Source organism: Pristiophorus japonicus, chromosome 9, assembly GCF_044704955.1.
Source record: "Pristiophorus japonicus isolate sPriJap1 chromosome 9, sPriJap1.hap1, whole genome shotgun sequence".
Classification (NCBI taxonomy): Eukaryota; Metazoa; Chordata; class Chondrichthyes; family Pristiophoridae; genus Pristiophorus; species Pristiophorus japonicus.
The window spans coordinates 145,581,798-145,606,967 of NC_091985.1; the positions used below are offsets into that span (position 1 = coordinate 145,581,798).

The 25,170-nt window shown below is 45.3% G+C and overlaps 1 protein-coding gene across 2 annotated transcripts in view; it reads right to left on the reverse strand.

Moving 5' to 3' along the window:
• Nucleotides 1–25,170, reverse strand: part of dtd1 (D-aminoacyl-tRNA deacylase 1) — a 239,302-nt gene that overhangs the window by 193,791 nt on the left and 20,341 nt on the right. For both annotated transcript variants that reach the window (XM_070888808.1, XM_070888807.1), the window contains exon 3: nt 505–740. In XM_070888808.1, coding sequence (XP_070744909.1) covers nt 505–740 — 236 coding nt within the window. The remainder of the gene's footprint in view (nt 1–504; nt 741–25,170) is intronic.

Below are 25,170 nucleotides of genomic sequence, written 5' to 3' on the forward strand. Positions count from 1 at the left end.
TTGTTGTTGCTTCTGCCACCCTTTCAGGCAGCGCATTCCAGATCATAACAACTCTGTCCATTCGCTTCAGATCCACTGAATATGATGGATAAGGTCAGCTGTAAATGGTGACACCGAACAACTCAATCCAAGAACTCTACTTTATTAAACACTTCCTATGGTTTCCTCATGCTATTATTCCCCCAAAAGCAAATCGGAAAGTAATAAAGGGACCGATTAGAAAGGACTCAAGAAGCTGACAAGGAAACTTGTGGGTGACGTGAGCAGAAGGAGCGAGAATGAGGCCAGTTCAAGAGGTGTGCGGGGATCCGATAGGAAGTGCCCTGTGGCGCTCTCCCCCAGTGGGCTGCGATGGTCACACACTGAAGGACGAAGCCAGTACACTATGGACAGCCTGTCAGTGGATCCACCACCACCCCTGCTGAAGTTGAACCTTACCCTCACTGACTCCTACCTTCACCCCAGGCTTCAGAGCGCAAACATAGTTGATAATTTTCCCCATACCTTTAACCAGCTCTGGTTTGTAGGCCTTTCTGGTGTGTTGTAACAAGCCATTGTAGAAGGTCTCCGACTGCTCAGCTCCCATTGCCAAGTGGAAATCAGGCTTGTTGCCCTTCAGGACGCACTGCAGTGTGAACTGGCTGACAAAGAGAATCTCGTACTGCTTGTCCATCACACTCTTACACCAGTGTTTCCCATTTTCATCTTCAAACAATCTTAAGTTCAGGATCTTGCGAACCCTGTTGCAAAAACAATGGATAATTTAGGAAAATATTGAACCAACTTATATATGATGAACTACTCAAGACGTTGTCACTAATTCCATGAGCTTAATAATGTCTCAGCTTTACTATTTTCTCGCAGCAGCGCGAATGGAAATGCAGATATACTGCCCACTGCCACCATTCTTCATATGGGAAAAGCAGAGCCCCACACACAAGGTCATTTACACAACAGGGAGCTGAAATTGCCCCCCTCCTTAAGATCCATTACCCAAGAGGTGGAAATGGGGCAGTAAGGCCTTTCTGACCGGGGGCAGGCGGATAGGCCGACCCATCAGAAACTACCCCCAGACCGGGAACGGCGGGAAGGGGTTTCCGACTCGCCCGATGTGCCTGCCCCGTCGGACACGTGCCGACCTCTTACCGCCCAGCGATGACTCCTTCCCGCCCGGCGAGAGAAATTGCCCCGCGGGAGCAAAGCGGCCACTGCTCGGTGCCCCCGACAGCTTTTCCCGGCGGGAAGCTGCCAATGACTGTGTGGCGTACCACACTTAAAGAGGAGGGCGCACAGCCGCGACCGCCATTGCATTTTAATTGTCAGCTGACTCTGAAGTCAGCCCGACAATGGGGGCCAAGGGTTAGGCCCGGCCGAAGCCCATCCTGGTGGCCCAGTGGGCGCCACTAAAGTGGTTGCAGAGCTGTCAGCGGCCCTCCCCTTTCACTAAACACCGCCCGCCTTCCGCCCCAAAGACATCACAGAGGAAAACACGGCAAAATCCCTCTATTCACCACCCCATGGATTGGGACAGAGAATAATCATTTAATTCGAATTTTGTGCCCAGTTTGGGGGCGGAAGGCAATTTCAGCCCCCAGTTCTCAAGTGGGAAAAAAATAGATGTTTAAATAGTTATTTCACAAGGTCAGGTGAGCACCAAAGTTGTTTCTAAACTTTAACCGGTCAGGCATACATCTCGTCCAACAGCACACTGTCTTAAACCAATCAATAGTTCAGACTTTCAAGAAAATAAAAAAAGACTTGTATTTATATACCGCCTTTCACTATCCCTGGATATCCCAACTGTAGTCACTGTTATAATGTAGGGAAACGCAGCAGCCAACTTGCACACAAACAGCAATGTGATGATGACCAGATCATCTATTCTTTTAGTGATGTGGGTTGAGGGATAAACATTGGCCAGGACACCGGGGATAACTCCCCTGCTCTTATTTGAAATAGTGCCATGGGATCTTTTACGTCCACCTGAGAGAGCAGACAGGGCCTCAGTTTAATGTCTCATCTGAAAGATGGCACCTACGACATAGAAACATAGAAAATAGAAAATAGGTGCAGGAGTAGGCCATTCGGCCCTTCGAGCCTGCACCACCACTCAATAAGATCATGGCTGATCATTCCCTCAGTACCCCTTTCCTGCTTTCTCTCCATATCCCTTGATCCCTTTAGCCGTATGGGCCATATCTAACTCCCTCTTGAATATATCCAATGAACTGGCATCAACAACTCTCTGTGGTAGGGAATTCCACAGGTTCACCACTCTCTGAGTGAAGAAGTTTCTCCTCATTTCAGTCCTAAATGGCTGTGTCCCCTGGTTCTGGACTTCCCCAACATCGGGAACATTCTTCCTGCATCTAACCTGTCCAGTCCCGTCAGAATTTTATATCTTTCTATGAGATCCCCATCTCATCCTTCTAAACTCCAGTGAATACAGGCCCAGGCGATCCAGTCTCTCCTCATATGTCAGTCCTGCCATCCTGGGAATTAGTCTGGTGAACCTTCGCTGCACTCCCTCAATAGCAAGAACGTCCTTCCTCAGATTCGGAGACCAAAACTGAACACAATATTCCAGGTGAGGCCTCCCTAAGGCCCTGTACAACTGCAGTAAGACCTTCCTGCTCCTATACTCAAATCCCCTAGCTTTGAAGGCCAACATAAGAACAACAAGGGAAATTAAGGATAGTGTTAAATCCAAGGAGGAGACATATAAATTGGTCAGAAAAAGCAGCAAACCTGAGGACTGGGAGAAATTTAAAATTCAGCAGAGGAGGACAAAGGGTTTAATTAAGAGGGGAAAAACAGAGTACGAGAAGAAGCTTGCCGGGAACACAAACTGACTGCAAAAGCTTCAAATAGATACGTGAAGAGAAAAAGATTAGTGAAGACAAACGTAGGTTCCTTGCAGTCGGATTCGGGTGAATTTATAATGGGGAACAAAGAAATGGCAGACCAGTTGAACAAATACTTTGGTTCTGTCTTCACGAAGAAAGACACAAATAACCACCTGGAAGTATTAGGGGACCAAGTGTCTAGTGAGAATGAAGAACTGCAAGATATCCTTATTAGGCGGGAAATTGTGTTGGGGAAATTGATGGGATTGAAGGCCGATAAATCCCCAGGGCCTGATAGGCTTCATCCCAGAGTACTTAAGGAAGTGGCCCTAGAAATAGTGGATGCACTGGTGATCATTTTCCAACAGTCTATCGACTGGATCAATTCCTATGAACTGAAGGGTAGCTAATGTAACACCACTTTTTAAAAAGGGAGGGGGAGAGAAAGCGAGTAATTATAGACTGGTTAGCCTGACATCAGTAGTGGGGAAAATGTTGGAATCAATCATTAAGGATGAAATAGCACATCTGGAAAGCAGTGACAGAATCGGTCCAAGTCAGCATGGATTTATGAAGGGGAAATCATGCTTGACAAATCTTCTGGAATTTTTTGAGGATGTAACTGGTAGAGTGGACAAGGGAGAACCCGTGGCTGTGGTGTATTTGGACTTTCAAAAGGCTTTTGACAAGGTCCCACACAAGTGATTAGTGTGCAAAATCAAACCACATGGTATTGGGGGTATATACTGACGTGGATCGAGAACTGGTTGGCAGACAAGAAGCAGTCGGGATAAACGGGTCCTTTTCAAAATGGCAGGCAGTGACTAGTGGAGTGCCGCAGGGCTCAGGGCTGGGACCCCAGCTCTTTACAATATACATCAATGATTTGGATGAAGAAATTGCGTGTAATATCTCCCAAGTTTGCAGATGACACTAAACTGGGTGGCGGTGTGAGCTGTGAGGGGGATGCTTGAAGGCTGCAGGGTGACTTGGACAGAGTAGGTGAGTGGGCAAACGCATGACAGATGCAGTATAATGTGGATAAATGTGAGGTTATCCACTTTGGGGGCAAAAACACGAAGACAGAATATTATCTGAATGGCGACAGATTATGAAAAGGGGAGGTGCAGCGAGACCTGGGTGTCATGGTTCATCAGTCATTGAAACTTGGCATACAGGCGCAGCAGGTGGTGAAGGCGGCAAATGGTATGTTGGCCTTCATAGCTAGGGGATTTGAGTAGAGGAAGAGGGAGGTCTTAGTGCAGTTGTACAGGGCCTTGGTGAGGCCTCACCTGGAATATTGTTAGTTTTGGTCTCCTAATCTGAGGAAGGACGTTCATGCTATTGAGGGAGTGCAACGAAGGTTCACCAGACTGATTCCTGGGATGGTAAGACTGACATATGAGGAGAGACTGGATCAACTGGGCCTTTATACATTGGAGTTTAGAAGGATGAGAGGGGATCTCATAGAAACATACAAGATTCTGACGGGACAGGACAGGTTAGCTGTGGGTGGAATGTTCCCGATGTTGGGGAAGTCCAGAACTAGGGGACACAGTCTTGGGGTAAGCCATTTAGGACTGAGATGAGGAGAAACTTCTTCACTCAGTAGTTAACCTATGGAATTCCCTATCGCAGAGAGCTGTTGATGTCAGTTCATTGGATATATTCAAGAGGGAGTTAGATATGGCCCTTACGGCTAAGGGGATCAAGGGGTATGGAGAGAAAGCAGGAAAGGGGTACTGAGGGAATGATCAGCCATGATCTTATTGAATGGTGGTGCAGGCTCGAAGGGCTGAATGGCCTACTTCTGCACCTATTTTCTATGTTCTATGTTCTATACCATTTGCCTTCTTCACCGCCTGCTGTACCTGCATGCCAACTTTCAATGACTGATGTACCATAACACCCAGGTCTCGTTGCACCTCCTCTTTTCCTAATCTGCCGCCATTCAGATAATATTCTGCCTTTGTGTTTTTACCATCAAAGTGGATAACCTCACATTTATCCACATTATATTGCATCTGCCATGCATTTGCCCACTCACCTAACCTATCCAAGTCACCCTGCAGCCTCTTAGTGTCCTCCTCACAGCTCACTCCGCCATCCAGCTTAGTGTCATCTGCAAACTTGGAGATACTACACTTAATTCCTTCATCTAAATCATTAATGTATATTGTAAATAGCTGGGGTCCTAGCACTGAGAGCCCTGCCACACCCCACTAGCAACTGCCTGCCATTCTGAAAAGGACCCGTTTATCTCGACTCTCTGCTTCCTGTCTGCCAACCAGTTCTCTATCCACGTCAATACATTACCCCCAATACCATGTGCTTTAATTTTGCACACCGATCTCTTGTGTGGGACCTTGTCAAGAGACTTTGGAAAGTCCAAATACACCACATCCACTGGTTCTCCCTCGTCCACGCGACTAGTTACATCCTCAAAACATTCTAGAAGATTTGTCGAGCATGATTACCCTTTCATAAATCCATGCTGACTTGGACCGATCCTGTCGCTGCTTTCCAAATGCGCTGCTATTTCATCTTTAAGAATTGATTCCAACATTTTCCCCACCAGCGATGTCAGGCTATAATTCCCCGTTTTCTCTCTCCCTCCTTTTTTAAAAAGTGGTGTTACATTAGCTACCCTCCAGTCCATAGGAACTGATCCAGAGTCAATAGAATGTTGGAAAATGATTACCAATGCATCCACTATTTCTAGGACCACTTCCTTAAGTACTCTGGGATGCAGCCTATCAGGCCCTGGGGATTTATCAGCCTTCAATCCCATCAATTTCCCTAACACAATTTCCTGACTAATAAAGATTTCCTTCAGTTCCTCTTTTTCGCTAGACCCTCGAACCCCTAGTATTTCCAGAAGGTTATTTGTGTCTTCCTTAATGAAGACAGATCCAAAGTATTTGTTCAATTGGTCTGCCATTTCTTTGTTCGCCATTATAAATTCACCTGATTCTGTCTGCAAAAGACCTACGTTGGTCTTCACTAATCTTTTTCTCTTCACATATCTATAGAAGCTTTTGCAGTCAGTTTTTATGTTCCCTGCAAGCTTCCTCTCATACTTTATTTTCCCCCTCCTAATTAAACCCTTTGTCCTCCTCTGCTGAATTCTAAATTTCTCCCAGTCCTCAGGTTTGCTGCTTTTTCTGGACAATTTATATGCCTCTTCCTTGGATTTAACACTATCCCTAATTTCCCTTGTTAGCCACGGTTGAGCTACCTTCCCCTTTTTATTTTTACTCCAGACAGGGATATACAATTGTTGAAGTTCATCCATGTAGCCTATAAATTTCTGCCATTGCCTATCCAATGTCAACTCTTTAAGTATCATTTGCCAGTCTACCCTAACCAATTCACATCTCATACCATCAAAGTTACCTTTCCTTAAGTTCAGGACCCTAGTCTCTGAATTAACTGTGTCACTCTCCATCTTAATAAAGAATTCTACCATATTATGGTCACTCTTCCCCAAGGGGCCTTGCACAACAAGATTGCTAATTAGTCCTCTCTCATTACACAACACCTAGTCTAGGATGGCCAGCTCTCTTGGTTCCTCGACATATTGGTCTCGAAAGCCATCCCTAATGCACTCCAGGAAATCCTCCTCCACCGCATTGCTACCAACTTGGTTAACCCAATCTATATGTAGATTAAAGTCAACCATGATAACTGCTGTACCTTTATTGCACGCATCTCTAATTTCTTGTTTGATGCCATCCCCAACCTCACTACTACTGTTTGGTGGTCTGTACACAACTCCCACTAGCGTTTTCTGCCCTTTGGTATTCCGCAGATCTACCCATATAGATTCCACATCATCCAAGCTAATGTCCTTTCTTACTATTGCGTTAATTTCCTCTTTAACCAGCAACGCTACCCCACCTCCTTTTCCTTTCTGTCTATCCTTCCTGAATGTTGAATACCCCTGGATATTGAGTTCCCAGCCTTGGTCACCCTGGAGCCATGTCTCCATAATCCCAATTATATCATAATCGTTAATAGTTGCCTGTGCAGTTAATTCATCCACCTTATTATGAATACTCCTCGCATTGAGGCACAGAGCCTTCAGGCTTGTCTTTTTAACACTCTTTGTCCCTTTAGAATTTTGCTGTAATGTGGCCCTTTTTGATTTTTGCCTTGGGTTTCTCTGTCCTCCACTTTTACTATTCTCCTTTCTATTTTTTGCTTCTGCCCCCATTTTATTTCCCTTTGTCTCCCTGCATCGGTTCCCATCCCCCTGACATATTAATTTAACCCCTCCTCAACAGCACTAGCAAACACTCCCCCTAGGACATTGGTTCCGGTCCTGCCCAGGTGCAGACCGTCCAGTTTGTACTGGTCCCACCTCCCCCAGAACCGGTTCCAATGTCCCAGGAATTTGAATCCCTCCCCTTTGCACCACTCCTCAAGCCACGTATTCATCTGAGCTATCCTGCGTTTGTCTTCACTAATCTTTTTCTCTTCACATATCTACAGAAGCTTTAGCAGACAGTGCAGCACGCCACTGGAATGTCAGCCTCTATTCTAAAACGTGTACATGAATAATTGGCCATTTGGGTGAGGTAACAGAGGGCAAAGCGGGTCCAACAAGGAGTCAGTGCCTTCAAGAGAAAAAGAGTAAAAGGGAGAAAAGTGGCAGAGAGAGGAGAGCCAGCTTTGCCCTAGTTGCAGTTACACTGCAGCCAACATGCAGCACACGTGGCACAGGGCCAGCGAGAGGCAAAACAACCCAATACAAGTGTGGCAGAGCTAGCGCTACAGTTAGACTGGGTTCTGCATCAGTTCAGCATGACAACAGCATCTTGCCAACATACAACATGCAGCAGAACTCTCGAAGCTACTCTTTTTATTTCTCAAGAAGAAAGCAAACAAGCAGAGCAGGGGAAGGGGAGTAAGAGGGAGACGTGGACTATGAAGAGGAGGAAGGAACAGGAAATAAGCACATCACTTTCGATCAACTTCAACCTCCGCTACTCACCTTTTCCCTCAACCCTTTATGCTCCCAAAATGTATCTATGGCTTTTTAACTCATTGATGCTGTTTACTTCAACAGCCTTCCCTGGCAACTTATTCCACTGATCTAGTTCTCTTTGGATGAAAACCTTTCCACCCAATTTCTTTCCCACTCCTAATCCTTTTAATCTACCGTCCCTTGGAACTTATTTGACATGGCAAAATACGTCAGGTCTTCGTTGAGATGACAACTACTTTTATCCTAAACAATTTTTTTTTACAAATTACAGCATGATGGCACATGGGACATGTTCAAACATGGAGAAGGAAGAGGCAGATTGCTTGCTGGGAGATGAAAAGTTAACTTTTAGCATACAGAAACTTAATTGAAGGACCATGCCTGGAGCTTGAAAAAACTTGCCAAAAAAGAGCATTTGTGACAGTTGCCTCGGAAACCAGATGGTACATGCAGCTGCAGACAGTATAATAAGTGAGATGCCATTGTTCGCATGGAAAAGCAGACTGATAAGGTGTTGGGAGCAGGCGAGATAAGAGATGCTACATGGCATGGAGCTTGGGCCTTGGTTCAGCCTGGACACCATGGGAAGGTTACTGAGGGGAGAGTGTAATGTATGCCCCAGTGAGTATGATCACGGGTTGGTAGAACTGTTGAATTGTGAGTGACTTAGCCAGTCATGTGATGTTCACAAGACTCAATAAAACCCCAGCCAGTTGGATTCAGGGGGTCCATGATGAGGCAGGTGGTTGTGAGCCTGGTGGATGAACTGGTAATGTGTAGTGTGATTGTTAAACCTTTGCTAATAAATCAACTAGTTCTTAATAGCAATGTGTTGCAATGACTTCTTAAGCATAGAATCCATGGAAGCGAATACATTAGAGAGGGGTCATGTTAAGTCATGTGGCAGAAGTAATCCAATCGGGGGAGAAGAGGGTTTCGTAAGGGGACATGAATCATAAAAACAGACATTTTGTGCGTAGAAGTTAGTGCAGCAAGGGAATAGTGAAGTGTGTGGCCATATTTCTGTGCTCGTATATTTAATCGACTTTGTTTGTACAGTGCTTTGTATACTGATTGAAGAATAAAGGTATTGAACCTGAGGCAACAATTATTTTTGTTTCTACTCAAGTAAAGAACAACGTGGGTCTCTCTCCTCACATACATCAGTGGGGTATTTTGTTGAATGACTTAGTTCCACAGACCTTTCCATTTCTAAAAACTCGGACTGTCTTTATTAAGAACCAACAAGTGTCAATGAAGCTGCAGAAAGCATGTTGCCTGCACCCGATACACGTGATTTCAAACCAGCTCAAAGTGAAAAATCCCAATTTTCTTTCTTCTTAAAAGGCATCGCGAGCTAAAACTTTAGAGGGCGATCATCAGAACTTTCACCGACCAGCTTCAGAATAGATCTCAAGTCCTGGCTGAGCTGCCAAAACCTGCAGCTGCTGCTAAGGAACTGCAGTTTCTGCAACTCATGAACAAGACAGGAAGGAAACGGACTCCCCTCGTGGCTCAGGGAAGGGAAAGTTATTGTGGAAAATCACAAGCCTGTTTTTTGACCAATTGGAGGACGCAAGCTGTTCAAACCATCGATGTCACAATGGAGCCGAGTCAAGACCAGTATAAGGAAAACAATCTTTTGGACCTCAGTATGTTTTCTGAGACATTGTGGACACTGTGGTGGGAGTGTTTGCTGGGTTGCGCTGGGTTTTTTTTTAGCGCTATTCGGCCAAACCACGCAGAAGGTCACGGAATTTCATGTGCACATTGCATCCAGAGTAACTTGATTTTCCGCAGTCTTTCGTGCTGGTTTTAAAAACACCATGCTAGAAGCCGGCCCCGCCCACAAAACTGGGCCACGCCCCCAGATCGAATTAATCACCATTGCGAGTTTCCACTTCTTGCGTCCGTTTGCGGGCCTTCGAGGAGGCTCTAAAAATTTAGCTGTGTTTTTTTTTTAGGCACAAAAAACACCATTAGGAATGTTTTCAAAGCTATTGCATACAATTTATTTTTTAGTTTACTAAGAAACTGACGACTGTACACCAATACAACTAGCAAATGGTTCTGTGTCACTTCTGAATGTCATTTTCAGTTATTTAAAATGGGATTACTCACAGATGGTGAACTATACACTCTGATCAAAATGCTTATTTTTTTTGTGATGGTCATTTTTAGCTGCATTAATCAAACTGCAATAAGCTACAACTCTTAGGGCCCAAGTTTACACCCCCTATAAAAACGGCGCACCTCCATTAGTTGCGCCGACTTTCTAGAATAAAAAGGGCACCGAAAACTTACCTTCTAATTCTCCGAGCTCCTCAGGACGTCTTTGGCCTCGGCGTAGCGCAGCACAAGGGGTGGGGGGCGGAGCCAGGTCCCGGCGCTGAAAACAGTGCCGGGACCTCTGCACATGCGTGCTAGAGTGTGCGCGCATGTGCAGTAGCTCCTCGCAGCCCGAATCTCTGCAGGCTGTGTGGGAGGGGCCCGAATGAGCACTGAATATCTTTACTAAAAGCTGACGCCGAATATTCTTGTCACCTCATGTCGAGGTTTCAGGAGGATTGTTACCTGAAGAGGCTGCCAAGATTCATAAAAAAACGTTCACATATCTGGTGAAGACTCACTTGGAATGATGCAGGTTTGAAAATGTGTAGGTCCAACTGTTTTTGAGACTTTGCAGAAAGATTCAGATCTTTAACTTAAAACAATCATTGAGGTGACTTTGCATCAGTATCAAGTCCAAATTAATTCGCTTCACCCTCCCCTTCCTTCATTCAGCTTCTGTTCACGCCCCCTCCCCCCCCACCCCCACGTTCAGCCTCCATCCCTCCCTCCCGTTCAGCCGTTCCCCCTATGTGCAGCCTCCATTCAGCCTCCTCACCCCCTCCCGTTCAGCCTCCCCCCCTCCCTCCCATTCAGCCGTTCCACCTCCCCGACCTCGCGTTCAGCCTCTATCCCCTCCCTCCCGCTCAGCTCCCTCCCCCCCAACCCCGCGTTAAGCCCCCCTCCCGTTCAGCCCCCCCCTCCCTCCTTCCACCTCCCCCCACTGTCAGAAACACAGAGAGACACTGACAGAGAGAGAGAGAGAGAGACCGAGAGAGAGCGAGAGAGACAGACAGAGAGAGGCGGACAGAGAGAGACACAGAGAGACCTTCCCTTCACATAAAGGTAGGACTTCTATTTTTTATTTGTTATTGATTGGTTGCTTATTACTTTGGTCTTGGTGCTTTAGGTGCAGGGTTCCTTCTATTTTTTATTTGTTAATTCATTGCTTATTACTTTTTGTGCTTTGTTTAGTGTTTAGTGCTTTAAATGCTTCCCACCCACCATCTCTGGCTGTGCCTGCACTGAACTTAACTCTAGGTAAGGTTTTTCAGAACTTACAAAAGTGGACACTTACTCCATTCTAAGTTAGTTTGGAGTAAGTTTTCATTGCCTAAACTTGCAAAACAAGTGTAAGTGGCTGGACACACCCCCTTTTGGAAAAAAAACAGAACTAAAACGAAACTAAACTAACTCACTAGAACTGGAGCAAACTAAATGCCGAGAACTGCGATTTCTAAGATACTCCAAACTAAACTAGTTGCTCCAAAAAGCAACTCCACCCGAAACTTGGGCCCTTAAATATCTCAAGGAATTTTTTTTCTTTTTAAAAGGAAAAACATTTTTTTTTTAATTTTGTTCTAAATCACTGCCCGACTGTGCTGGCTCATGGCGTATTTTGCGTTCAGTGATATGCAAATGAGTTTGAACACAAACTTCTCAACACTTCTCAAAACTAGCGCAATTTGTGCCCAGATCACCGATTACCAAAGTGGAAACTGTACTCCTGTAAACCCATCCAGCCTTCTCTACATAAGCATTTGCATTTATATAGCGCCTTTAATGTAGTAAAACATCCCAAGGCGCTTCACAAGAGCGTTATCAAACAAACTTTGACTGAGCTGCATCGGACATATTAGGACAGGTGACCAAAAGCTTGGTCTTAAGGAGCATCATAAAGAAGGGGGTAGAGAGACAGAGAGGTTTAAGGAAGGAATTCCAGAGCTTCGGCCTAGGCAGCTGAAGGCACGGCCACCAATGGTGGAGCGATGATGGGTTAATGCCACCAACAATTGAAGATGGCCTGGAAACGGTTAAATCCCAAATTGAAACTGTTAGATAGATAAACCCCATTAATTACCTGGAAGAAATTTCAGACTGATACCAGACAGTAAACACATCAGAGTCAAAAGCACATTATAAAAAGAGGGTGCATTTAACAACAGATCATGATGGTGATTGCAACAAGACACGGTTGCTCATGTACAGACTTGGGTCCATATTTTCCACAATCATGATTTCTGGCGATAACGGACGTTTCCCTCCCCAACCATTAGCGCAAAAGAAAAGGGCACTTTCCACAAAGTATAAGTTATTTTTAGCGCTGCGCTACCCGAGGCCAATTCTGGGGGCGGAGCTTGTAGTGCACGCCGAAAAATCACTGCGTATGCGCTGAAAAAACAAAATCACTCACTGCGCATGCGCTGGGGGGAAAAAATCACTTTCTGCACGTGACGGGTCTGCCTGGTCTGTAAGCAGAGGTGGATTTGCAGATTGAAAATACAGCTTCAAACAAAAGATGGATGCAAGGGAAGGGGACAGAGAAGGCGAAAGGGGCAGAGACGGAGAAGGGGAAGGGGAAGCTGTAAGGGCCAAGGGATTTCTTGCAGAAGAAATTGAGCCCCTGGTAGACATAATTGAGAGGAGATGGGATGTGCTTGAAAACAAAGGGAGAATGGACCAAAAGAAACTTCAACCCTCTGTACTCGCAAAAGTTCGGGACCAAGTTGCAGTACAGTTTAATGCATTGTCCATTACCCTGAGAAGTGACGCACAGCTCAAAAACAAGTGGCAGGACCTCGGACAAGCAGTGACTGCAAGTAATATTTTTATTTAAAATGTATTAATATTTATGCACTGCAATAACATTTGTAAATGTGACTAATGTGTGCGCGTGTGTGTGTTTGTGTGCGCTGAAGGACCCTTTCTTAAAAAGTTATAATTTAATCTTTGCAGAAGCTGGGGGGTCACAGATCAACCGAGAAAGGTCAAAAACTGGAGGAGGTCCGGCAAGTAGACTGCAACTAACAGCCGTGGAACAGAGGATTGCTGATATGATTAAATCTCACAGGAGAAGATCAAACACCAATGCTGGGCCCAGGTTACCAACAGAGGGTAAGCCCTGCAAATTGCACAGTCTGAGTTGGCTAAATGTTAAGTACTGCATGGGCTGGCTACACTTCCACTTCCCCCTCCGCTGCTAACCAAGCATCCCTGTCTCTACCTGATGTTGCACATCAGGTAGAGACAGAAGATGCACCTGAGGTAGAAGAGGAACATAATCAGGAAGCCGTCAGTCCAGATATTGTTCATCTACCATCAGGAGAATGAAGGGCAGCAGGAAGACACCGATACTGAGATGGTGACACTGGAATTGGAGGTGGTGAATCCCTCAAAGAAATACAAGCCCTTTCCTGAGCGATTCAACTGACGCGACATTTCAAGGTGTACCGTTTGAGGCTGCGGGTCCCAGTGTGTCGCAGCAAGCCACACCTGGGAGACGGCCGAGGAGGGTGGGAGGGAGAGCTGAACCGGAAGTACAGAATGCAAGATACATAGGACAGCTTGTGGGGATGAGTGGGGAGAGCATCCAGATAACGAGATCGCTCCTGGAAACCTTGGATGAGGTTAGGGGAGAAATTGTGGGACTGTCATTAGAGGTAGCAACACTGTCGGGACAGATGAGAGAGGGGATGTCAGAGATAGGAGCAGCAATAAGGGGGCACATACAGGCCGTCATTGCTGCCACCAACATTCTAAACCCCAGACCAAAGTTAGGGGTTGATCACAGGCTGAAGAAGAGTCCAAAGAGGAACCCGGGCCTTCCACAATGACGTCTGCTAGTTCTGTCCCTGTCGCAACCCACCAACAACAAAGGCACCGTCGGAAAGTAAACAGAAAAAGCCTTGGGGTCGAGGGAGGGAGGGGCAAGGAAGCCGAAGTCTGCAACAACGGTAGAGGCAGGAGTGGCGCACAACACTAAGGGGGAGGAGAAATGGCTTGTTTGTTTGTTTATTTATTTCTTCATTGAAAAGTTTGATACAAAATTTATTAAAGTTATTAAAGTTAAAAGTTAAGCTAAGTACAACTGTACTGTACAAATGTTTAATAAACATACTTATTTTTTACATTTAACCCGAATCCTGTACATTATTTTTTGAATCCAGCACTAGAAAATCTTTCGAGATGATGTCACGGATTCGACAGGCCAAATGGCCTCCTTCTGATATGTAACCAAACTGGGTAACGTTGAGAAAACTATTTCACGAACCTGAAACTATAAACACTATTGTTACGCCTGCATATAAAAAATGTTAATAAAGACATTAAAATATATAAAAATTAATCTAGTGAATGCTGTTAATTTTATTATAAAATATCTAGTTTAAATGAAACGGGGGCAGGTTCTATAAGCTATGCCAAATGATCCCTTTGGGGCAAAGTTGAAAATTGCTCCCATCAATCTTGTTTGTAAAATCAAGGCCCTGCTGGAAGTTTATTTTTCAATGTACCTGGAGTTTGTTGTTCAATCTGGCGTGGAGGACCTTCGGCCAGGGATTGCAGCAGGCCAGCGCCGATTTCATTAACTTAAATTAGACTTTTTAAAAACGGGGTCTAAGGTCTCTCTGAGCCGTTTTGAAAAAATTTGGTGCTGGGGAAAATGGCCTAAATGGCGAGAAACGGCGCGGAATCCCTTTACAATGTAGACCAGCGTCAAAATATCTGGCGGCAGAAACGCTGGCACTGATAGTCGGCGCCAATACCAAAACTTTAGGGAAAATTTAAACTGACCCATTACGCCAAAAAAAAATTGCAGGGGGCCAAAATAATGGAGCTCAATAATGGTGAGGTTAGGGGCGTGGGTTTGTAAGTTTTCAGTAAAAAACTTTATTTGGAGGCAGGGAACAGCAAGTTGAAAGTCATCGCGTAGGCTCGGTCAAATGATGTAAATTGGAAAATTCCATAATTTTGCTCTTTCATATGGACAATATTTGGCACAAAACTAAAGGCTGCCTCAATGGACATGATTGACCCCAATCAGTTTGTCGGTGTCATTAAACAGAGGGCTTTCTGCAATGACATATATAAAGACTGCAAAACTTCACTGGAAGCACTCAACAACCAGAAGCTAAAGTCTCAGTCTTCACCCACCAATGACTTGATTGGGTCAGCACGGGTCAAACAGTTACATTTTGTAAGCTCACTGATACACACAAATATGCCTCCTCTGGCTTTTTTGATGCATTTAAACTAAGTGCTCTTAAAGTAGCTTGCTTTAAAACTCCATTTGACAAAGAAATTTGACTTCAGGACAAACTGTTGTATTTTGGTTCAGTCATTTATCTATCTGGGCTGGCTTATAGAAATACTGCAGCTGAAACAATGTTATTGATTGATAAATAATTGAATTTTATTCATCTTTTGCACTCCCGAAAATTCGGTCTCGCGGTACCTTTATCATCTCATTAATACCTTGCATGGATGAAGGATCTTGGATTTTGTAATACCAGTTTTAAGGGGCTAAATTTTCCCCTCTACCGATTTTTGGCATCCAGGAAGATTAAAAGACGATTTTTTGTGCCTAATTGCACCAGGAAAAAAAAAGATGCAACTTTCACCAAAGTAAAATGTAATTTTGGCGCTGTGGTACCCGAAGTTAAATCTGGGGGGTGGAGCTTCAAGTGTGTGCCAAAAAGTCAGTGAGCATGCGCCGGGGTTAGGGTTTCCATGTGACGGGTGTGCCCAAGCATCCACGGTGAACTTCCTGGTCTGGATCAGCAGCTTGTGAGAACTCATTTGGATCGGAGCTGGGTCTGGACATTTAAACTTTAGCTGCAAAAGATGGATCCAAGGGAAGGGGAAGGAGAAGGACAAAGAGAAGGAGAAGAGGATGGGGGAAGAGCCAAGAGATTTCTAGCAGAAGAAATTGAGCCCCTGGTAGACATCATTGAGAGTTGATGGGATGTGCTTGAGAACAAAGGAAGAATGGGACAAAAGAAACTATGCAGTGACGTGGGTGTGGGGTGTGCGCGCGTGGCGTGTGTGTCCACCACAGCAGAAGGACCCTCTCTTAACGTTCTATTTTCATCTTTGCAGAGGAAGGTGTCACAGGTCAACCGAGAAAGGTCAAAAACTGGAGGAGGTGCGCCAGGTAGGCTGCAACTAACAGCCGTGGAACAGAGGATCGCTGATATGATTCAATCTCGCAAAGAGAAGATCAACCACCCATGTGGACACTGGGTCCAGATTACCGACAGAGGGTAAGCCCTGCAAATTGCACAGTCTGGGTTGGCATTGTGGTCTTTGAAAAGAGCCTGCACTGTGTGACCCGCGTCACCCTGCCCCCTCCCCTGCTGCTAACCAAACGTCTGCTCTGTTATGTTTTGCAGATGTTGTGCATCAGGAAGCTGAAGTAAAAGTAAAAGCAGAAGATCAGGAAGCCGTTTGTCCAGATATTCTTCATCAAGATCATGACGAGGATGAGCTGGACAATGAAGGGCAGCAGGAAGACCCCAATACTGAGATGGTTACATGAGAATTGGAGCCGGTGAACCCCCTGAGGATGCCAAGCCCTTTGCTGAGTGATACAACCGACGCGACATTTCATGGAGTACAGTCTAAGGCTGCGGGGCCCAGTGGGTTGCACCAAGCCACACCTGGGGGACGGCCGAGGAGGGTGGGAAGGAGAGCTCAACCTGAAATGCAGGATGCAGGGGACATAGGACAGCTCATGGGAATGAGTAGGTGAGAGCATTGAGCTAACCAGATCGCTCCTGGACACCATGAATGGGGTAAGGGTAGAATTAGTGGGACTGTCAGTAGAAGTAGCAACACTGGAGGAATGGGAACACTGTCGGGACAGATGAGGGAGGGGGTGTCGGAGGTAGCAGCTGCAATAAGTGGACACAGCTAGGCTGAAGAAGAGTCCGAAGAGGAACCCGGGCCTTCCACAATGCTGTCTGCTCAGTCTGTCCCTGTCCAACCCCAACAACAACAAATGTGCCTTCGCACAGAAAGCAGAAAAAACCTTGGGATCGGGGTGAGGAAAGAGAAGTCTGAGACAACGGGCACGGGTAGGGGTAGAGACAACAACAGGGACAAGAGGGGCGCACAGCACTAAGGTCTTTGAATAAAGGGGAGGAGAGATGGCTGCAGCTGGAGTTTGTTTGTTGCTGCTATTTGTTTTTTTCTTCATTGCAAAGTTTAAAGTTCGATACAAAATGTTTTATTAAAGTCAAGTACAACTGTACAAATGTTTAATAAACTTAATTATGTTTTAAATAATCCTGCACATTATTTTTTGAACTAAAGCAACATAAACTAACATAACATTATGTACATAAACCAACACATTAAGTACATTATTAAGTACATTATTTTTTCACACTAACAGATGCAAAGAGTCAACACTGTCGGGCCGTTTAGCCTTCAGGCAGCAAAGCGATCACGGATTAGCCGCTGACGCAAGTCTCTACCTATGGCTATTGGTGCACAAGGCCGCCTCCTCCTTTGCCATCCTGCGGGTCGAGATGGTGGCATGGGCTCGTCCTCCTCCCCTGCCTCCCCAGACCCCCTTCTCCCCTCAGGAGGATCTTCAATGTCCAGGGCCTGGCCCCTAATGATGGCCAAGTTGTGCAGCATGAAGCACAATGACAGTGAACTGACTGACCTGGTGAGGGGCGTATCGCAGTAGCCTCCAGAGTGGTCGAGGCATCGCAAACGCTGCTTCAGTAGGCCAATTGTCTGCTCTGTGATGCTCCGTGTCATTATGTGTGACATGTTGTACCGATACTCTGGCTCATTGAGGGGATTGCGTAGGGGGGTCATAAGCCAGGTGGCGAGCCCGTACCCTTTGTCCCCGAGCAACCAACTGTGCCCTTCTGGCAGCTCTTGAAACATCGCGTGTACGATGAAAGCATTATGGCTGCTACCTGGATATTTGACATCCACTGCCATGATCCGATGCAGATCGTCTCAGTCAAGCTGGACATTCAGGGAGTGGAACCCTTTCCTGGTGCAATAAATCTCGGAGTCGTCCAAAGATGCTCTCAAGGCGATGTGGGTACAGTCGATCGCACCCCGTACCTTGGGGAAGCCAACAATTCTAGAGAACCCCACAGCCCCGTCTTGCATTGCCTGCATGGTCATAGGGAAATTGATGAACTGGTCCCTATTGGCATACAGTGCAACGTCACCTGTCGAATACAGCAATGTGTGGCATGTTGCGAGATGCAGCGCATGTCCCCAGTTGTTGCTTGAAATGAGCCAGAAACATAGAAGGCAAGTGCTGCAGTGACCTTCACTTCCACAGGTAGGGCAGTCCTCCTGCCATTTCTTGGCTGTATGTCTGCCCTGATTAGCTGGCAGATTTCGGTGATGATCTCCTTTCTAAATCGCAGCCTGCAAATGCAGTCTGCCTCACTCCGGTGTAGGTATGAGCGCCTGTCCCTGTAGATTCGATCAGGGTATGGCATCCTTCTCATCAATCCCCGAGCGATCTGGTTTCTCCAATGGTGGCGTCGTATTAACCGTCATCTCTGCATGGCATACATGCAAATTAACCTTATAACATGAGGCATAGTCAGAGTTGCATCCATAATTATTTTTAATGTTGTTGTTCTTTGTTGTAAGGCATTAGGCACCTGCTGGATATATCTATACACTAGGCATTAGGCACCTGCTGAATATATCTATATACGTATATGTTTAAAATGGCCAAATATAAAATGGCTGCCCAAGCATGATGGGAACTCAGTTAGTCAAGCAATGAACTGCTGACTGTGGCTGACCGAGCAATGACCCTGTGAGGCCCACTACCGGGAATGCCTTGGATCAATAGCTTGAGACAAGATAACTATAACGAACCATTATAGTACCTGGTATGGAATGTCCTTAATCAATGACTTCACACAGCAGAGCCCCGAGGAACAGAGATAAGAGGGGGGGGGCCTGCATCACATAACAGGGTCATGAATCAGCCCGAGCTGACAAGAACCGAACATACAGCCCCTGAGGTATCAGGGGAATTCTATTGGGTTAAAGAAACCTATATGTAATCTATAATCGTTATGACTGGATTGTGTCCAGCCGATGTGGGCTGAAGTAACTGTAATGAACTGTTGTAAAACATATAAATATCGATGGATTTCTTTGTTCGGTGGAATGGAGTGCCTGGAGTTGGACCAGAGGCTCTCTCCCCACTGGCGTAATAAAAGCCGTTTTGGCATTGGAACCGATCCAGAGTGTCGAGTGATTCTTGCAGGAAAACATTCGCGCTAACAGTGGCGTCACGAACAGGATTTCCCGGAGTCGCTGGACGCCCTTGGAAAAACCCGGGTGAGTATAAAAATGTTTAATTATAAAGGGTGTGGGAGGTCGAAGCCGGTTGATCGACACGAGGAGACGGTCTAATATCTCAAACGCCTAGCCTGAGCCTGAATTAAGAGGACTTTAGTCCCACGTGACGGCCAGGAACTAGGTAGGCGTAGGGAACACACTTAGACCGTGGGATCATGATACAGAGCGACACTTCCCAGACCCAGTAGTGTGATTTGAAAATAGACCCCGGAGTCCAGGCGGTGCACAGCGAACAACGGAAACCAAACCTGTGAACAGGGTTGGACCGACAGACTAAACGGTGGTCGGTAGTCGTTAAGGAGGCGTGGGGCACTGCGGGAATTGCTTAAACGCGTTTTAAGAATTGTATAAGTTTGTGTAACAGCAGAACTTGTGACCTGACAGTAGCCAGGAGACGGTCTACTACAAGTTACACTAGGTAGAAAGCGGACCTCTGAGAGTAGATTCCTAACGGTTCTAGTCCTACCCAGGAATGGCCAATAAAGCAAATAACCTCGAGCGGGGACCAGAAGGGTCCCTTACCCGCCACCTGGCGGAAAAACAAAAGAAACTAATTGAGAAGATGATTAAGTCAGGATGGGACCCCCAGGACCCGCCAGCAAATCAGCAGGAATGGTGGGAGAAGGAAAAGAAAGATAAAAATGAAAAGGCTGTGGTCTTGATACTGTGAGCCCACATAAAATTAACAGAGGAAGTAAATCAATATGTAAGAAATTTTAAAAAAACCTGATAGTGATTATCTTAAGTGAAGTATGGATCCAAGAATAGAGCCGGCCAAAAAATTAATAAGCTTTGTCGAATGAAGAGAGACTTTTGTGAATGTCTGTCGTTGAGTGAGAGTCCTTGTGTGATTTTTTGACTGCAGAATTAATTTTTTATGTTTTCATGTTTCCGAAAGCCTGTTTGGAAGAGTAGTGCAGCTGTCTGTTTATTTTAGCTCCACTCACTTTTCCAAACAGAGTGAAAAAAATTTCAACGCGTTGTAGTGTTGTCCTGTATGTGGGAAGTTTTAAGACATTTTAAGTTAGAAACGCAGGTGTGGATTTATTCGGATAATAAGTTACGGAGCTAGGAAATGCACAAAGGATTGATTACATTGGGTTGAAAGACATAAATTTAGTCGAGGAATGAGATAAAGAATGCCTTTTAAAAAAGCTTCTAGCTCAAAAAAAAAGAGTTTTAAATAAAGATTGGAATTACAAAATTTGAATTGGGATTTTGAGATATTAAGAGAAGGCACAGCAAAATACTGAGATGGATTCAAACTAAAAAAAAAGTTATTAAATTAAATCTGATCTCTTAAAGAAAAAAGGAGGAAATAAAACTAAAAGGTTTGGAAACAATCTAGATATACCTTCAGGGATCAGGTCAAACTCCTGGGCGAGTGGTGAGCTATCTGCGAAGGTGTAAAAGGGACTTTTGAAAATGTTAAAACAACAAGCTTTAGCAGTTTATAAAAAGACATTTTAACGACCTTGAAACTGGAACATTTTGAGATAACAAAAAGCAGCCCTCAAAGTCTACGTGCTAGACTCCGTTCTAGTTTTGGAGAAAAGAAAAAGATAAAGACGCAACTTTGAAAGTAAACAAATTGAACGAATTTGAAAGGAAATGTGTCTTCGATTGTCTGATGTTTTTAAATTAACAAATTTACAGAGACACAAGCCCTCCGTGTAAAATACAAAACCTAATTTGAAGAAAGGTGATCTGAAAAAAAAAAGACGTAACACACTAATTAGATGTTGGAAAAAAAAGGGTGTTTGCGATTGTAAAAGACATAACTTACTAAATACTAGTTGACATCGGCTGTGAAAAAGATATTGGTTTAATTGGGGAAAAAAAAGAATTTGAAGAGGTAAAAGACACTCTCCATTGATAATGATTTTAAATTACGAGAAAGTTTCACTGCAGTTTGAAAAGATTTCCAGAATAGACGGTGTTTATCAAGAAAAGTCCCGAACAGTCTAAACAAGCAGGAAGGTTTTGAAAATAACCGAGGAGAAAAGATCTAAGCTATGCGAACTCAGCAGAGAGAGAAATAAAACACAAGATTTGCCCAGTGAATGGAACCGTTAAAAAAAAATATTGGAATGTATACAGCTTGTGTGAAAATTGTATTTCAGTCTCTCATTTTTAAAAAAATCTTTGGCAAGTACTTGAATTAGAAGTTTAGAAAATTTGGAGTTTAATCTAAAATGCTGTCTTTCCCGATGAGATTTTTATTATGACCACTTTACTAATGATTTCTGCTGTTTTAACGGATTCCTAATTTCTAAGCAAGTTTTGAAGGCACAAAGATTTGGATGATTACGCGAAATCATGCAATGACATCAGGCCTTCTTACAAAACTGTAAAGGAGTTAACCCTTTCCATTGACAGCTGTTTTACACTGGACCTTACTAATTTGAATTTCTTATTAAAATAAAGAAGATTCACCTGACAGACAGAGGAAATGGTGGAATAGTCAGAATAAAAATAAAACAGAACTAGCTGGTCAAGAATTAAAAGTTAAGATAAACAGGCTGGAAGAGATTTTTAAAAACGGGACCAGACGGATAGTGCAGTGTGCAGCCATAGCACCATCACCTATGGCAATCGAGCCACTGTACCCCACAGGGGGTAGGTGTAGTCCACAAACCCAACCTAACAGTAAAGCAGACTGGGATGTTTGGAGGAATAGTGGTGGCATTGGTGTTGATTGGAGTTTGGATAATATTTAGATGGGTCATCGTGCAGGCTCGAGCACAGCAGGCTCAAATACAAAACCGACGGCAGCCCAGACAGGGACATGAAGTGATAGAGATGGTACGACTATAAAGAATATGGATAACCTAATCCTTACTTCCGATTCCACAGAATGACCGCGACACAAGTAGACCAGAACCTAACACCTGGTGACGACCAGGCTGTCTGTTTAAAATTGCAGATAAAACTCACCGAGATGGGAACGCGGCAACTGATTCAACTCATAATATTGGGAACCTTAAGACCCACGCAAACACTGGATGATACCAACGGATTGCAGCGCACTCAGGAAATAAACAACTACATGAACTATGGAATCTTGTTTAATTTAACGGATGGAATGTGCATCCCAGCAGCCAAGGACTGGAGCAGGGAGCAGTTGCATTGGGCGAAGGGAGGCCAGGGGGCTCGATAAATGTATTTGGGATAATTTGTGCGCCCCATGCCCAATCACAACCGTTAGTCACCCACAAAAAGGGGGTGGGGCTGTGTGGCTACTACGAGGAGGTAGAGGCTGCCGCAATATCGTTGTATGTATGCTTCTCACCCCCTCCGACACCGCGCCCCATAAGAACCACCACACAGCCTGAGGAATTGCCATGCCCCATAACTACTAAGGGACCAGAAAATAGGATCGTACTGTTCAACAAAGGGGAATTGTTGTATGATAATGTTAAGCATGAAATTGTGCCTGTCCTGATCAATATTTCAGGCATCCAGATGCTGGAATACTGTACAGAACAGTCAAGGAAAATGTATAATGTATTAAGTAAAGTCGTAATGCTGCAGGCTGCCGATGCAATGGGTGCCAGTAGATTCCGAGGACAGGAGTCAGCCCCCAGAATAAGGAGGGAAATAGTTCATGATGTTGTTACCGGCTTCAATGCAGGGACCTCCGTAGTAAACTCGCTAGACATTACAAGGGTTAAACGAAAGGGTGGAACAGCTTAAAGGGGTGATGAAGGAGTTATTAGAAAGGGTGGAACAAAACCAGGAAGACCAATCCAACCTAGGAAAGGAGGGTGCCGAAATCCAGCTGGATGGCATCTCAGTCCTGGAAGCTCACGCCAAAACCATCAATCACCTTATTGTTAGAGAAAGAGAAGGTACCGGAAAGCAAAGACAGGGGCAACTCTGTCACGCTTATGGCCTGTGGATGGTGGGACAGATCCGCCACAATCTCGATCAGATCCAAAGCGGGGAGGTACCCGATTGGATAGACAGTTCACATTTGGCTCAGTTGGCCAACCAGAGGGGGATAATTGCACTCTGAAGGGACTGACCCGAGTATACCCAGCGATTCCAGATTGCCAGATGGGTAGTAATACTGGGATAGGGATAGTCCTGATGATCCCTATAGCCATGCCAGGCTCAGGACCGTTCCCCCTCTACCAACTAGAGAATATTGGGGTAATACGGGGAAATGTCTCCATCCGTTACGATCTGACCACCACCTCCGCCATTCGCCGAAACGACATACTTACCGGGATTTCCCTAACAGGATGCAAGCAAAGGGGGGAGTATGCCCTCACCCGGTGGGCCGAGGGGAGCTAGACGAGTGCGGGTTTAACCGAACCGACGGATGTGTACTAGAAATAGTGCCCGCACACATGCACTTTGCGAGGGCAGGCTACGGAGGGAAGGGAAGGTACTGCGACTCTACCACAGAGCGTTCATACCAGTACAATGACCTGCAGTGCCCGATACCACAGCCGAACTTTTGCTTTGCGCCGCTACGACCTGTCGCGATCGGGCAAGCGCATATCACCCAGGTTAGAAGCCCGAAGGTATCAATGTGACCGATCAGCTCCACGATCATTTGCAGGATTATGACGAGCCAGACCAGGTCCCCATCCCACATCTAACCGAAGTATTACGGGAATTGAGGCTCAGGGTGGGTCAATCCGTAAAGCTCTACCACCAACTGCAAACTAAAATCAAAGTACTGGAAGAAGATATTGATGTCGACTTACAAAATCAGAGTTGCTGGAGAAAGGTCTGGGACTGGGGAATAAATGTAAACATCCATCCTTGGATTCGAATAATTTCACACATACTGGTCGGGGTACAATTGATCTTAGCAGTAACATGGGGTATAATGGCCTGCCAGGCATGCAGGCACCACGCACAACAAAGAAGGATACATGCCAGGACCCTGGGAATTAATAAAGCCTGTCTAACAAAGGAGCAGGAGGATTTAGCCTTCATCAATTTGATCTAAGCAACCGAGACTCCTGAAACCGCGTGACTGGCCAGCACGTTGGGGCAGGGAATACCGGGCCGTGCACAAAATCTATTAGGGATGGAGATAGGGCGGTCGGTTAAAGGGGGACTAGGACTAGTCCCTTTACAGAAAGGGGGGAATTGTTGTACGGCATTAGGCACCTGCTGAATATATCTATACACTAGTCATTAGGCACCTGCTGAATATATCTATACGCGTATATGTTTAAAATGGCCAAATATAAAATGGCTGCCCAAGCATGATGGGAACTCAGTTAGTCAAGCAATGAACTGCTGACTGTGGCTGACCGAGCAATGACCCTGTGAGGCCCACTACCGGGAATGCCTGAGATCAACAGCTTGAGACAAGATAACTATAACGAACCATTATAGTACCTGGTATGGAATGTCCTTAATCAATGACTTCACACAGCACAGCCCGAGGAACAGAGATAAGGAGGGGGCCTGCATCACATAACAGGGTCATGAATCAGCCCGAGCTGACAAGAACCGAACATACAGCCCCTGAGGTATCAGGGGAATTCTATTGGGTTAAAGAAACCTATATGTAATCTACAATCGTTATGATTGGATTGTGTCCAGCTGAAGTGGGCTGAAGTAACTGTAATGAACTGTTGTAAAACATATAAATATCGATGGATTTCTTTGTTCGGTGGAGTGGAGTGCCTGGAGTTGGACCAGAGGCTCTCTCCCCGCTGGCGTAATAAAAGCCGTTATGGCGTTGGAACCGACCCAGAGTGTCAAGTGATTCTTGCAGGAAAACATTTGCGCTAACATTCTTGTTATTGTGAGATAGTACTTACTGAAGCACTCACACCTTTGCTGGGTAATGCTCTAGTAGAACGGACCACACCCTGGTCTGCGCGCATGTGCAACACT